The sequence below is a fragment of the Rattus norvegicus genome, chromosome 3, assembly GCF_021556685.1.
Source record: "Rattus norvegicus strain SHRSP/BbbUtx chromosome 3, alternate assembly SHRSP_T2T, whole genome shotgun sequence".
NCBI lineage: Eukaryota > Metazoa > Chordata > Mammalia > Rodentia > Muridae > Rattus > Rattus norvegicus.
The window spans coordinates 14,631,886-14,647,217 of NC_141536.1; the positions used below are offsets into that span (position 1 = coordinate 14,631,886).

The 15,332-nt window shown below is 48.5% G+C and overlaps 2 protein-coding genes and 1 long non-coding RNA gene across 4 annotated transcripts in view; 2 read left to right on the top strand and 1 right to left on the bottom strand.

The window, feature by feature from the left end:
- Slc25a25 (solute carrier family 25 member 25) overlaps positions 1 to 7,349 on the bottom strand; it is a 33,454-nt gene extending 26,105 nt beyond the window's left edge. For both annotated transcript variants that reach the window (NM_001431501.1, NM_001431502.1), the window contains 1 exon segment: positions 7,011 to 7,349. In NM_001431501.1, coding sequence (NP_001418430.1) covers positions 7,011 to 7,268 — 258 coding nt within the window. In that variant the 5' untranslated portion in view covers positions 7,269 to 7,349.
- LOC148006412 (uncharacterized) lies at positions 1,841 to 6,116 on the top strand. The gene is made up of 2 exons (XR_015684249.1): positions 1,841 to 5,270; positions 5,782 to 6,116. It is a non-coding gene; the product is annotated as an uncharacterized LOC148006412 (long non-coding RNA).
- Positions 6,435 to 12,850, top strand: Naif1 (nuclear apoptosis inducing factor 1). The gene is given in 2 exon segments (NM_001399580.1): positions 6,435 to 8,899; positions 10,704 to 12,850. Coding segments are annotated over 2 exon segments (984 nt in total). The 5' UTR covers positions 6,435 to 8,388; the 3' UTR covers positions 11,177 to 12,850.
- The last annotated feature ends 2,482 nt before the right edge of the window (positions 12,851 to 15,332 follow it).

The following is a 15,332-nucleotide window of genomic DNA, read 5'->3' on the forward strand; positions in this document are numbered from 1 at the left end:
CAGAATAATTTAAAGGCCAGTCTGGGCAACTTAGAACCCACTCTGACAACCCCTCTTCTAACCTCTACAGGCACCAGATACACGATGCACATACATACACACATGTATTCAAGCAAACATTCACACAGGAAATAAAAAAGTCTGAAAAAAATCATAATTTTTAATATAAACAAAACAAAACCTGGAGGCTAGCAGTGGTACACACAACTTTACTCGAAGCACTCAGGAGGCAGAGGCAGGCAGCCTCTAAGTTCCAGGCCAGCCTGGTCTTCAGAGCCAGTTAGTTCCAGGCCAGTCAGGGCTACAAGAAACCCTGTTTAGAAAAAGTTAGAGGGCAGTAGAGGATCCCTGTTTCCCCAAACACATGGTGGTGAGGATTTAATACTTGTTGCCATGTTCCAATGTCTCTTCTTTCTATCACATCATGTAGCAATAAAACTATTCCACGGGGGCTGGAGAGATGGCTCAGTGGTTAAGACCACTGACTGCTCTTCCACAGGTCCTGAGTTCAATTCCCAGCAACCACATGGTGGCTCACAACCATCTGTAATGGGATCCGATGCCCTCTTCTGGTGTGTCTGCAGACAGCTACAGTGACAGTGCACTCATAATAAATAAACCTTATAAAAAAAAAACAAAAACCAAAACTATTCCACGAAGTAGACCACTTAAGGCAAGGCCAGGAACAAACGTGCTGTTCAAAACCTTGAGACTTGCTGTGTAAGGCAGGACATTTCTTTGGTCTCAGAGACTTCTTATCATGGCAGACAACAGGTGTCACAGCATGACTCATTTGCAAGCTTCCTAGTGGTCAGAAAGAAATGGGAGCACAGTGTGTCTGGGTGAAGAGACAAAACCTGACTGCTATTTTGACACAAACTAGAGTCACCTGGGAAGAGGGGACTTCAAATTGAGCCAGAACCCCCCCCCCCCCCCAGCCCCTCAGGCCAGGGCCTTGCGCTTGCTAGGCTAGTGCTCTACCGCTGAGCTAAATCCCCAACCCCGAGGGCTTTTTCTTAATTGCTAATTTATATAGGCAGGGACACTGTGGGCAGTGCCATCTCTAGGCAGGTGGGCCTGGGCTGCATAAAAAAAAAAGTGGGTGAGCAAGCCACAGGAAGAAGGCCAGCAAGCTTCCGTGGTCTCTGCTTCAGGTCTTGCCTCTAGGTTCCTGACCCGACGTCCAGAACTGTACCGTGAAAGCAAAAACCAAATAAATCTTTCCTTCCCCCAAGTTGGTTTCAGTCAGCATTTTCACAGCAACAGAAAGCAACTGGAACAACAACAAAATCCACATTATTAAAGGTAGTCAAAATCTGGGGGAAAAATTGTATATAATATACATATACACACACATACAAACATATACACATATATGTGTGTGTATATACATATATGTGTATGTATGTGTACACACACACACACACACACACACACACACACACACACCTCCACTCCCCCACCTCCCTGCTGCTGGTTCCTCAGGCCAATGCAGGTTGCTGCTGGATTGCTAGTTGGAGATAAAATTGCCCCTAGGAACTTGATGCCTCTAATCAGCAGAAGCAGTCTAAAGAGATCCATATCCCTTTGCCTCTAACCTTCTTTCTCAACTCCCTCGGGTTGCGAGGGTAGGAAGGGATTGGGGTGGAGAAGAGTAGTAGGTAAAAGAACCCAGTAAAGTAGCTTACCAGTATGGCTACAGCAGTCATGTGTTACCTGAGAACATTTGATCACTCAGGAAACCTGACCACCCTTCCTTCCACATTTCTGTCTCTCCTTCGGATTAGGACACCTGTAATCTATTTTCTTGGTTCTTTTTTTTTTTTTTTTTTTTTTTTTCCCGGAGCTGGGGACCGAACCCATGTAATCTATTTTCTATCCCTGTGGATACCCCTATTCTGGATGTCACGTATACAGGCCATAAAATATATATCCTTCTGTGACTGGCTCCTTTTGCCTTTGCTGAGTCTTGGCAAATACTCACTTCTGGGAAGCCACACAGTGTATGTAAGGTGTACCATGTGAGCTGTGAGGCTAGTACCTCCAGCCTTTAGCAGGAACAGCAGAGATATGGGACGATAATGGCAAGTTTCCAAATTGCCTGTGTGTGCTGGGGGCAGAGGTCAACAAGGTCTTAACATTATACAGCCCGAGCTGGTTTTTAAACTTGCAATCTTCCCGCCTCCTAAATCCCGGGGTTACAGACTTACACCACCATGCCTGATGGCTTTCAAATCATCATTAATGTCTTTTTAGTCAGTGTTCAAAATAATGGGTTTCATTTTGGCTTTTCTTTTCCTCTTGGTTTTCAGGGCTTCTTCATTTAACCTGGAACTCATTCGGTCTCACCTGCCTCTGCCTCCTGAGTGCTGGGATAAAAGACATACACACAGCACCACTGCCCGGCTCATTTTAACATTTTCCTAGAAGGGTACTGGTTTCTGGATTCCTAAAGAGCTCCTGTGTGGCTGGTCTTCTGTTCTGGAAGGCCTGTCAGCACATGAGTAGCTGATACAAGACAACTAGTCTCAGATAACAAAGAACTAACATGATCCAGGTTGTAAGTTGGATGGTGACCGTCCTTGAAGGAGGATGCCACAGGAGAATCCTACCTCAGATGGAGAGCTGGACAGTAACCGCTTGCCCTTGGTGGTCAGTGACTCTTTCACATCCAGTTCTTGGGAGGCAGAGGCAGTTAGATGTCTGTGAGTTCAAGGTCAGCCTGGTCTGCACAGTGAGTTCCATCACAGCCATGGCCTCAGAGAATAACCATGTCTTGAAAGAAAAAGAAAAGGAAAAAAAAAAAACCACAAAAACAAAAACAAACTAGTTCTATTGGGAAATGGTTAAAGTCTATGCACTTAGTGTAATGAGATCAGCTTTACAGTAACACAGTTCTGTCCACTGACTTTACCCACGGCTCTATTTAGCTGGACCGTAAATGAATTCCAGCAGACGCTCTGTTTGCTTCATTCCCATGTGGTTTCTGGGAGAGTTCAACAATCAGTGACTCTCTGAACATCAAAGGGCTGCATCTTCGAGGCCCCACTCAGACAGAGGAGAGAGTAGTCCTACTCATGACAGCTTTGGGGGGTATTATTTTGGAGGCAAGGGCTCGACTGCACTTCAGGCTAGCCTTTTCCATTAGCCTCCCCAGTGCCACTATGCCCAGTTTCAAATATTTATCCACTTTTCAAATTGGCCCCATGATCGTGAATTTGAGCCAAGAGCCAATTTGACAACAATTTGGCACAATTGATTTAATAACTATATTGTCTACTATTTTCCAATGGGCCATTACATTGTTCCCAATGATGTCTATCCCCTCCCCAAAACAAAGGCTCTTCCTCAGCTGGCATAAAGCTCACACCTGTAACCCTAGCACTCTGAGGCTGAGGCAGGAGAATAAAGACAAATTCCAAGCCAGTCGGAGCTGTAAGAGACCCTGTCTCAACCTAAAGGAGATTTTAGGGGGATTAGAGATGGATCTCAATGGGAGAGTGTAGCCTAACAGGCACAAAGTCCTGGACCAGGTACTGTGGCACATACCTGGGATCGCAGCACTCAAGAGCTAGAAGGGTCAGAATTTCTAAGGTTAGTCTTGGCAACTTAGCAAATTCAAGCCCAGCCTGGGCTGAGTGAGATCCTTTCTCAGAAAATAAGTTATCTTTTCTATAGTCAAGACTAACTCTGTCTGGTTTTAGCCAACGTGAAAAAGGTAAGAAGTTTAGGAATGCTGTCTGGTTGAGTAATACCAGCTCAACACTAACAGTCATTTGATGATTTCAAGTCAACAGAGACTACCTCATGTGTATATGGCTCAGGTCAAGGAAAACACCAGGGCAGGGTGGGCTCTTATTCCTTGACCGGACAACTGGGATGGCCTTAAAGCTATACTTTAGAAGCAACATGTGTGGTTCTGAAAGGGCTGGGGATGTGGCTCAATGGAATACCCCTTGTTTAGACCCTGGGTTTGACCTTGCCAGCACAAAAGAGGGGGACATCTCATCTTTCTCAAGCTCTCCCCCAAAGCCAGGTGTGGATCTCACTTCGTTAGTTAAAGATGAGAGGAGTGTGCCTTGCAGTATTTGGCAAGCTGGGGTTGAACTCCTGGACTCAAATCATCTTCCTGCCCCAGCCAGGCTACAGCTACAGGCACATCCCACTACTAAAGACATCACCCTTTTGGATGTTTTTTCCCTTCCCTTGTAAAATGATGTAAAATCATGTTACTGTCATGTTTGTTTTTGTAGGATTCAAACTGTGCGCCTAGCTCTCTAGATCAGCAAACTTAACACAGCATCTGGAATGTTCTCCTACATGAAACCCTTGCCCACGTGAGAGCCCACAAGTCTAACTAGAAAACACAACTGCTTATGGGTAACACACACTGCTTCTTCCTCTGCTCGGCTGCCAAGTCTGAACCTATGTTTTACAACATAGATTTTGTTTGGTCACATGAAAATGCCAAAAATAGTCAATGCTATAATTAGCCCAAGCTGAGTCTCATCTCCTAAAGTCACTACCGGTGTCGTCATCTTTTATTCCCTTCCTTTTGTCCCCCGTCAGGCTTCCTCCTCAAATGCCCCTTACAAAGAAAACCTCCCTGGCTGACTGCCATGGACTTCTCTGCCCATTTCCATTTTAAGTAATTTTTCTGTCTCAGGCTCTTCCAGAACAAAGGCAGAAGAAGGCAAAACTTGCCGATTTATTTTTAAAGAAAACTTCACTTCAAGCTGTTATAAGCTAACAAGAGGCTTTCTGCAGTCACATGACTCCAGTACACTGCATCTGCTGATAAGGGCTCACAGAGGATTCCTGTGAAAACCTCCACCTCAGACCAGTTTCCCATGGGCCACAGGAAGCAGCTTCCAACTGTACAGTGTTTGTCAAGGCATGTCCCACAGCAGGCACCCCTTTCTACCCAGGGGGCGCCCCCAAGTCCTTTGGCTCTTACCAGTTATGTAAAAACAGCAGCGCTGCCTCTGTCTTGAGGCAGCTAATAGTAATGGATTCAACAGGAATTGGTGGGGTGTGTATGTGCGTGCCTTCCCCCCCACTCTGCTGTTTTGAGACAGGGTTTCTCTATGTAGCTTTGGCTGTACGGGAACTACTCCTCATATAGACCAGGCTGGTGGCTTCGTTGAACTCATAGAGATCTCCCTGACTCTGCCTCCTGGGTGCTGGGATTAAAGTTCACTGGCACCACCACCTAGCTAAAACTAACGTTTAAAAAAAAAAAGGGGGGGGGGGGTTGGGGATTTAGCTCAGTGGTAGAGTGCTTGCCTAGGAAGCGCAAGGCCCTGGGTTGGGTCCCCAGCTCCGAAAAAAAGAACAACAACAAAAAAAAAAAAAGAACCAAAAACAAAACCAAAAAAAAAAAAGATTTTTTTTTTTTTGGTTTTGTTTTTAAGCTAGGAGAATTGTGTGTTCAAGGCCAACCTGGCTACAGAGAAAAACCTTATCTCTAAATCTCTTGGGCTTACCCCAAGGATTCTGCTTCACTCAGTGCTGTCCTTGGACTTCTACGCTGATCCTAAGTAGGTTAAACACCTTGGGTGCTGATCCAAGATTTTCTTGTACATGACACTTTACGTGGCCACCTAAGTAACAAACTGGCATAATTCACTGCCACCTTACCAGGTTTTCTTTTTTTTTTTTTTTGGTTCTTTTTTTTTTTTCGGAGCTGGGGACCGAACCCAGGGCCTTGTGCTTCCTAGGTAAGCGCTCTACCACTGAGCTAAATCCCCAGCCCCCCAGGTTTTCTTTATATTTGGCTAGGAAATTCATAATTACTGTCTATACAAATGAACCGAACACCAACTTTGGCCACAAACTGTTTACCAGGCAAACTGCTCATTAGAACCACCCCAGATTGTATGACAGGCCAGGCCAGAATAATGAAATACTAGGTAAAGGGAAGTCACAGTTAAAGTCAAACTGAAAAATCAACAGTGAAACTGAAAGGGAAGAAAAAGCCACTGCTCAGGGCTTCTGGTGCAGAAAGGATAGGACTTGTTTCTTATAGACCCACAGATGGCCATTTCTCTGCCCCTGTCTCCCAGTCTAGGCCCACTCCTTTCCAGCCAACTATATCCTTAGAAGTATCTCACTTTCACTTTTTGGAAAAAAGTTCCAGTTGAGCTGTGGTGACACACACCTTTAATCCCAGCCCTCCAGAGACAAGAGGCAGGTGGATCTCTGATCTGGAGGCCAGCCTGGTCTACAGAGTGAGTTCCAGAACAGCCAGAACTACACAAAGAAACATTGTCTAGGAAAAAAAAAACAAACCACCAAACAAACAAACAAACAAAAAGGGAATCTTTCTTCACATTCTTTAATGTATCTGCACTCCAACTGAGCAAAGAGATCACGACCCAGTGTTCTGAAACAGCAGTAGGGGGCTGGGCCTAAGCCAGGAGAAAGAACTGTTCAGTCCTCATCACCCACATCTACACAGATCTGCCTAGAACCTCAGTTCCCATTTTTTCTTCCCCAACACCCACATGTCTCTGCGAGCAACCAGATTTGGGGCCTCGGTGGCATGGAAACGAGTGAAGAGGGGGGGCTGGGGTGCCAATGAGAATGGATGGATAGGAGTCGGTGTAGGGGGAGGGGGAGCACCAACTTGGCCTTGAGGTCCGAAAGGCAATCTTGAGATCTGTCCTTCTACCTTGAGGGAAGCAGAAGCAAGAAGGGGCTTTCTGTCCGTCAAAGAGACCCAAGGATGTCCACCTGTAGTCATGACGAGCCTGTCCCCGGCCCGAACACCCACCTGAGGAGCCCCACACTCAACACGGTGTGAATTCCCTTTCCATCTGTCAGTCGGGGGACACAATCCCCGAACACCCGGGCTGCTGCTCAGCTCCAGCAGTGTCCATCGAAACCTGACAGGCTCCAGAAAGTTGCCCGAGAAGTCCTGCCATCCTGACCCGTCCCCTCGGCGTGGGTCTACTCTCCCGGACCTCCGGGATCCTCCCCGCCCGCGCGGACGGCGCACGCAGACTTACCCGGAGCTCGCCCTCCGTGCGGTGCAGTCCCAGGCGCCGCAGCCCCACCGCCAGGTCGTTGACACACAGGCCGCCGTCGCGGTTGACGTCGAGTGTTTGGAAGAGGCTCCACAGGCGCAGTTGGTGGTCCGGGCCGCCACAGACTGCGCCGCCACACGGGTCCCCTACAGAAGCCGGCGACGAGGCGGACGACGAGGCGGTGGCGGTGGCGTCCGGCGGCGGGGAGGCCACGCAGCGGCACAACACACTGCTCACCATCGGGCGCGAAGCGGGGGCGCCGGACGCGGGGCTGAAGGCGGCAGGAGGGCGACCCGAGCGCGGAAGCACGCCGGCACTCCTGAGACAGCAAGCGCGGGCTCCGAGAAGCCGGCAGACTGGAGGGAGGGGCCGCTTCCGGGAGCCCCGCCCCGCGGCGCGCGGAGGCACTGACCGCGCCCTCTGGCGCACTGCCCACCAATCACAGGCCGGGATGTCGGCTTCGGGAATCAATGAGGGGGCGGGGCCACTGTGCCAGCTGGAAGTCGATTCAAACTGAGGGAGTCGGGGATTGGCTGAAGTTGGGTAATAGGCAAGCAGAAAGCCCTGTGTCCAATTCCTATTCAGAAGCTCTATTTAGACTGCGGAATGAGGCTGGGAGGGGCGTTTGTGTACGAAGAGATCGTAGCTATCTGTGGAAACGAAATGGGTATGAGGGCAACTGTGGGCTGAAGTTAGAAGACACAAAGCACCATTGAATAAAATGAAAATTTAATGGGCTAACGACTCAAGACCGAAAACACGAATCAAAATCAGGAGGCTAAGCTTCTAGTAGTCTCCTAAACTACCAATAAAACAGCTGAATTTCACAACGTAATAGTCGCGATACCAACAACTGAACGACAGTCTGATTTTCCAATGGAAGTGACTAATGTCCATGTGGGAGGACACCCTGAAGCGACAGACATGTCTTTAGACCAATGACCAGGCCAGATCTAGAAAAGAGGTGTGTCCTCTGAGAGGAATGGCAGGCCTGGAGAGCCAGTGATCGGCGAGACATTTGAGCCACGCCAAGCCTGGAGGGCGGGGTCTCTCAGGGATGTGCCGAGGGGCGGGAAGAAGGGAAGTGGGCGGATCTCCGCACACCCCAGCGGAAGAGGCAGATTCAGGAAGCCATTACGCAGCTGGCTGGCGGCGGTCGGGCCGGTCAGGGCTGGGCCCTACGCACTTTGCGTAGCGAGGGGGGTTACTTAAGGCCTGGTACTTGGCCTTGAACAAGCCCTGCCTTGTCCCCCTAAAGGGGGTGGGGGTGAGAGAGAGGCGAGGCTGAAAAAGAAGAGAAGAGAAATTGGGGCTGTTAAGGGCATTATAATTTCTTTAAAAGGAGAGGAAAGGGGAGGCTATGGCTGTCCCAGCCAAGAAGAGGAAGATGAACTTTTCAGAGAGGGAAGTGGAGATCATCGTGGAGGAACTGGAACTGAAGAAGCACCTGCTGGTGAACCACTTCAATGCTGGGGTCCCTCTGGCTGCTAAGAGTGCGGCCTGGCATGGCATCCTGAGAAGGGTCAACGCTGTGGCCACCTGCCGTAGGGAGCTGCCCGAAGTCAAGAAGAAGTGGTCCGACCTCAAGACCGAGGTCCGTCGCAAGGTTGCCCAAGTCCGAGCTGCTGTAGAAGGTGGCGAGGTTCCAGGGCCCACAGAAGAAGATGGAGCTGGTGGACCTGGGACAGGCGGTGGCAGTGGTGGCAATGGCACAGCCATAGCTCCTGTACTGCTGACCCCAATGCAACAGAGAATCTGCAACCTGTTGGGTGAGGCCACCATCATCAGCCTACCCAGTACCACAGAGATCCATCCCGTGGCCCTCGGACCCACGGCCACTACAGCCGCAGCCACGGTCACCCTGACACAGAGTGAGTGAGCTCTCCTGCTCAGTTCAGCTGCATACATGGGACGGGCCAGCAAGTGCTGGGACAGCTTGGGGCAAATTGGCTGCCAAGGGTCAAAAGTCAGATAGCGATCTTGGAAAGACCTTGAGGCCTTCCAAGAACTCCCCAGACTGAAATGATCGTGTTCTTTTAGGGTCTTTCTCAGCATGTGGATAGTTGGATGTCCATGACTTCCACATGCTGACCTATGTAGTGTTGAAGACAGAGACTAACTGTAGACCTACAGGACTCAGGACCTCATATTAATAGGCAGTCGGGATATACTCACTGAATGACTGACTGACTAGGACTAATACTGCCCAAGTGAGACATCCATTGTGCACAAAGACGTACTGTGTTTTCGGTATACAAACACACACCAGGCAGCATCGTGATTCCTGTTCACCAAGCAATTTATGCTGGGCACCAGAAATACCAAAGTATTTAACATTCCCTAGCGGCTAGACGGGTAGCTCAATGGTAAAGTCCTTGCTTAGCACTGCAAAAAAAAAAAAAAAAAAAAAAAACTAAATGTATAGGCCAATTCTGTTTTACTAGGGCAGATGAGGTTTATTGATGAATAGCTTTACTATGAAATGGGAAAACCCAAGGACTCACAAGAGGAAAGGGATTTCCCGGTGTGTGGGGAACACATGGTTGACGGCACTGAGAAATAGGGGAAATAGGAAGTGGGGGTACATGCTAGTAACTAGCATTCAAGAGGTGGACCCCTAGGGCTCAGTAGCCAGCGAGCCTCACTTAGAGAGTTCTAGGCCAGTAGAGGGACTCTGTTTTAAAAAAGGAAAAGGTGTGAATAGCACCTGAGGAATGACTCCTGAGGGTGTCTTTTAATCCCTCTCCGTATGTATACAAACACACATGTGTGCACACATGTGTACCAGCATATACATGGACATATATACACAGTTTTTAAAAAGATAAACAAGATTGACACCTCCCACATACATGAAGGCCAGAACAAGAAGGTCCCTTCAGAGGTTCTCTTCCATGAGTGCTGACAGAACTATCTGGTTGGGTTTTGTGTTTGAGATAAGGATGTGTGCCCACAACCCTGAATTCTGCTTAGTCATGATGGGATTTGAACTGGATCAATGGTGTGCTCTGAGACCAGAAGGGGATGAAAAACACTGGTCTAAGTCAGGTACTGTTCTGGAACAATATCTGCAAGGATGCTCAGGTATCTTAAGGACCAATGTGATTAAGGAGACAGGGAGACATTTTTCTGGACATGCGAGCTGCTCTGGCCCTCGTTCTTCTTTGATTGGTCACACAGGCTGGCCAGAATTGGCTCAAAGCAGGACAGAGAAGTGGTTCTGTTGTCCTCTCTGAAACTGAAGAGGACAGTGTCCACCTCTTGTCATTTGGAGGATTCATTGAGCTAATCAGTATGGAGTGGTGCGCAAATCTCCCAGTGTGGCATTCTGTATCAGGATTAGGATTTGCTGTTCTAATGCCGCCATTCTTGTTGGCGTCTCTGCATTTGTCAGAGCCAGTAGAGTAAAATCCTGAAACCCTATTGGAGAAGTATCTTGTGGTGGAACATATGCTTAGCATACACAAAGGCCTGGGTTCTATCCCAGCCTTCAGGGACAAAGAGAGCGGAACCTCTCAGATTCTGTGTTTTTATGTGAATACAGCAAGGGGGGGCGGTGAATTCCCTCTGACCCCTGCTGCACGGGGTTTAATGGCCCCCTCCCCAGGTTGCAGAGTCAGCAACATTCCTTCCAAAAGATGACCCACATCTGCTTTTGCTCTTTCTTCCCGGCAGTCCCCACTGAGACCACCTACCACACACTGGAGGAGGGAGTGGTGGAGTACTGCACAGCTGAAGCCCCTCAGCCCCTGCCGACAGAGGCCCCAGTTGAGATGATAGCCCAGCCTGCAGAGACCTCCGTCAAACCACAGGCACTCAAGAGCCGTATTGCCCTCAATTCGGCCAAGTTGATCCAGGAGCAGCGGGTCACCAACCTACACATAAAAGAGATCGCCCAGCACCTGGAGCAGCAGAACGACCTGTTACAGATGATCCGGCGTTCTCAGGAGGTGCAGGCCTGTGCCCAGGAGCGGCAGGCCCAGGCCATGGAGGGCACCCAGGCAGCCCTGAGTGTTCTCATCCAGGTCCTACGGCCCATGATTAAAGATTTCCGACGCTACCTACAGAGTAACACTCCCAACCCAGCCTCAGCCCCTGACCCTGGACAGGTGGCCCAGAACGGGCAGCCAGACAGCATCATCCAGTGAGGGCAGGGGTCAAACCGGTACTCTGCTTGTGATTGAAGGAGACGTCTGTGGAATTTTAAGTGGTTTCTGTGGGCAACTTGAAGTGGGCCGTGTGGATAGCTCCCTCTTGGATAGGTACGTGGGGTTTGTTAGTCTGAGAAACATGAAGGAGACTAGGAAAAGGAATTTGCTGGGTTCCTCGAACCCAGTATATCTTAGTTCAACCCCTGGAGATGCCTTGCTGAGAAGATTTTAGCTGGGAGCCATGTATGCTGGCAATGGAACATGGGTTGACATGGTCTAAGGCTTGAGACATCACCCACACTCAGTTTAAGACAACTTTAAAGACAGACTGGTTCTCGCTGGGGCTACGTCTCAGCACACGATCGTCAGTCAGCGAGCTGCCCCACCTCAGGTGCACCATCCTGAGTGCCATCCTGCCAGGGTCGCTGGCAGAAATGCAATAACACCCTAAGAAGAATGTCTCCCAGCACCACTGGGAAGTCCCGGTCCTTTCTCCCTCTCACTGTGCCTCCGTTCTCAGGGGACTCTTGACTGCTGTATGCCGCAACCACCCAGGCACAGCCCAGCTCTTGGATATGCCCCGAGACACATGCAGCCGGCCTGGCTCAGGAATGCTGCTGTGTGTTGTGGGTTGGCCACGCTCTAGTCTTCCACGGCCTCTCTGGGTAGCTGTTCTGTAGTTTGCCCCATCCCCAGACTTCAACACAGGTGGGCTTCCGGTGCTGTCAGTGTTAGAAGGCAAACGCCTGTGGAATCCTGTTTCCTGCTGCAGTGTACTTGAGATGAACCTCTAGTTTTTATTTTGTTATTTTTTTTTCCTTTAGAAAGCTCACTTCCTAGCCAGTCATATTTATTCTAAAGATGAACCCTTTCTGGGAGGGCTTCAAGCTCTGTGGCCACCCTTCTTTCTCCTCCACTGGACCACATGTCCAAAATACAGTGCACATAGATCCCTGGCCCACCCAGTACTCGTCTCCCTTACTCAGTGCCTGGAGCCCTGAAGATGCCCCCGCCCCCCTCTGGCTGAGTGAGTCCAAAGCAAGGACAACGGTCCCTGAATGTAAGAGGTGGGAGATAGCAAGTGGACACTTTGAACCTTGTGCTCTAGCAGGACATAGCCCCAGAGGGCTGAAGCACGTGTTGCCTGGCTTTCTACCTTCTCTCTGAGGCACTTACAAGAGACTCTGCCAGGCAAGGTTTATTTGGATCACTTTCAGACTTGAGGCCTCAGTCTCCCACGTTACTACCCCCATTCGCCATGTTGCTGCCACATCTGGGACACTCATGATTACAACTCAAAGTTCCAGATCTTAGCCAGGCAAAGAGCCCAAGTTGCCTTTCCAGGCATGCGCACATAGAGATGCTCAGCTCCACCGAGGTCTCAGGAAGAGGTCCCCTGGAAACAGTGAGGTGGCTACCCACTGTCCCCTTCTCCAAGGAGGCATGTGTAATGCTAGCTACTGAGAGATGGAAGGAGGTGGGGCCCCAGCAGGGTTGCTACGGGAGCCTCCTAAGGATTTGTGACCTAGTTTGGTTCTCTGGGGTTGGAAATCTGAGCCAATGTTGTATCTGTTCCATTTGTGCATAAAGAGGAAGCCTAGATTACTTAAGCTAACTTGTTCTTCCCAGGTTACAACTTTAAATTAAAGAAATTTCCCTTTTTTATACACACTCCTCTTGTCATTATTGATCACACATAGCCCCCAGGCTAAATCTGCCCGGCCATTTTGTTGTTATTTTTTTCCTGAGCCAGGGACTCACTGTGTCTCCCTAACTGGCCTTGTGATGGCTAAAGTTGTTTTTAAGTTTAAATTGCTATGCTTACAAGATCTATAAAACAAAAGCCCCCCCGCCCCGCCCCAGTACAGATAACTCCTTGGGGTGGTGGGGGCTGTTGTTCACATAATAAGACAGGTGTTTTCACTCCTGTCAGCAAGCTTGGTTGCTCCAACTGCACAGAATGTATTTGATCGCACGTAGGTGGAAGGCAGGTCGGCAGGAAGTAAGTTAGGATGTATGCTTGCCCTACTTGGGTGTAGGTGTAAGTATGTAGCCTTGTGGGTTGTGACTTGATAAGCTCCTGTCTGTTCAGTGCCATACTCTGAGATTCCCAGCTATGGACCACTGGTCAGTGCCCCTCATCCTGGCCAATATTTAATCAAGCTTGTGCTTCAAGCTGGCTCAAAAATTATGGCAGTGGTCTTAGTCTCACTCCATGGGATCAGGATTTTCTGGAGACCCCAGCAAGACCAGACCACCCATCAAAATGCTTCACTCTGGAACTCCAGGGCTGAAGGGATACCTCAGCCGGTGCACATCTTGAGACCATCAAGGCTCCAAAGTAGGCTTTCCCCTCGGAACTGTTAGAGTAAACTGCCACGCTGAGAGAAGCAGCAGGTATCTACAGAGGCCTGCCCTGGTTAGTCAGAGCAGTTTTCTGTGACATCTAACTCCGTTGGGATCCTGATCTGGGATGTGGAGGGGTTCGACAGAACCCAGTACTCTCCTGTCCAGGGCCAAAATAGAGACACTTCAAGGCCCACCTGAGGTTCTTGGTTGGATTTTGGGTCTTGTTTGTAGAAGTTTTGTTGCAAACATGGGAGCCAAACCAGAAATGAATCAGGCTCAGTTGAATGCATAAATGGTGGTGAGTGTGTGAGTTTTCTGTGTTCTATGTTTATCCTTTTGTTTTCTCTGACTATCCCTGCCCCTGCCAGCTGCCAGCCACCACAGCTAATGTTTTGCCATAGATATTTTGATGGTCCGGAATCAGAATTTATCTCTGAGCTTTCTGGTCACTGGATTCAATGTAGGAAGGATTCAAACATCCTTTGGGTGTGGGTAATGCTAAAGTTATGTTATTTTATTTTTTTGCTGTTCTACTTTATTGAAAACCTAGTTCTGAAGTTGAGTTAGAGCTCTCCTCTCTCTAGACCCAAGCATTCTTGTTTAAAAGTCTCTTCTCTGTCCTGTGTCAGGGAAGCCACCTGACTCTGTGACAGGAAAAAGAGAAAGGCCAAAATAGCCTTAAAAAGTTAAGACTATTAGCTTCACAGAGAAACCCAATCTTGAAAAAACCAAACCAAACCAAAAAAAAGTCACCCAGGTGGTATTGGTTTTAAAGACTTGACAGGGCCATGCACTGTGTAGCTGTAGTTTCTTTTCTTTTTTTCTCACGGAGCTGAGGACTGAACCCAGGGCCTTGCGCTTTCTAGGCAAGCACTCTACCACTGAGCTAAATCCCCAACCCCAGGGCTGTAGTTTCTAAAGAGAGTCTGGGAAAGGACCCCAGCAGTTTTAGGGACTCCAGTGCCACATGATGGCTACAAGGAACAGCAGCCTCGGTAAAATGGGATTAGGAGATAGGCTGTGTGCTGCCGAGGGCAGAGCTGGGGCGGTGACCTGAGCCTCTTGGGGAAGCCCAGAGGATTCCGAGTAGGTCCCAGACAGTGAACACTGAGTTGTTCACACTGTTGGAATTTGGTTTTGCCTTGTCTAGATGGTGGTTGTACCTTGTTTCTTCCCTCTTGAAGCAAAAAAGGGGTGCTTTATTCTTGATATCGCAGAAGCTTATGGTAGAAAGATTTTAAACTTCTTTAAGAAGAAATTTTGGAGGTTTTCTTTTAAAAAATTTAAAAAATTAAAAACGATATCTTCTCTAAGTATTTATAAAGCTATGAGACATTTTAGGTTTATAAAATATTTTATATTATGATGTCTTTGTTAATATGTAATCTGAAGAAGTAAATAAATAAAAGGATAAAAGACTTAGGGCCATATCTACGAGCACCAAACACCAACACCAGAAACTGGGTTTTTCCTGTCTTATGATATGCAGCAAGTCATTGGCCTAAGCAGTCTGACAAAAGGGCCTAAAGGATGCCTCTCCCTCCCTACGGTCTATTCAGGCTGACAGGCTGACCGAAGAATGTACGTCTAGCCTCCTTGGCATTTTCTGTCTTTTTTTAGCTTTAGCTATTTTGATAAATTGAGACACACGTGAAACTGTGGTGTTCTTTAATGGTGCACTCTGAAAGGGCCAGTGTCTCTTTGGACTGTATCTATGACTTAAACTTTTATTTTGATGCCAAATAAACTTCCATTAAAAATCTGTTATTCTTTTTTAAGGCTAAACTTAACAGGGACAGAAATG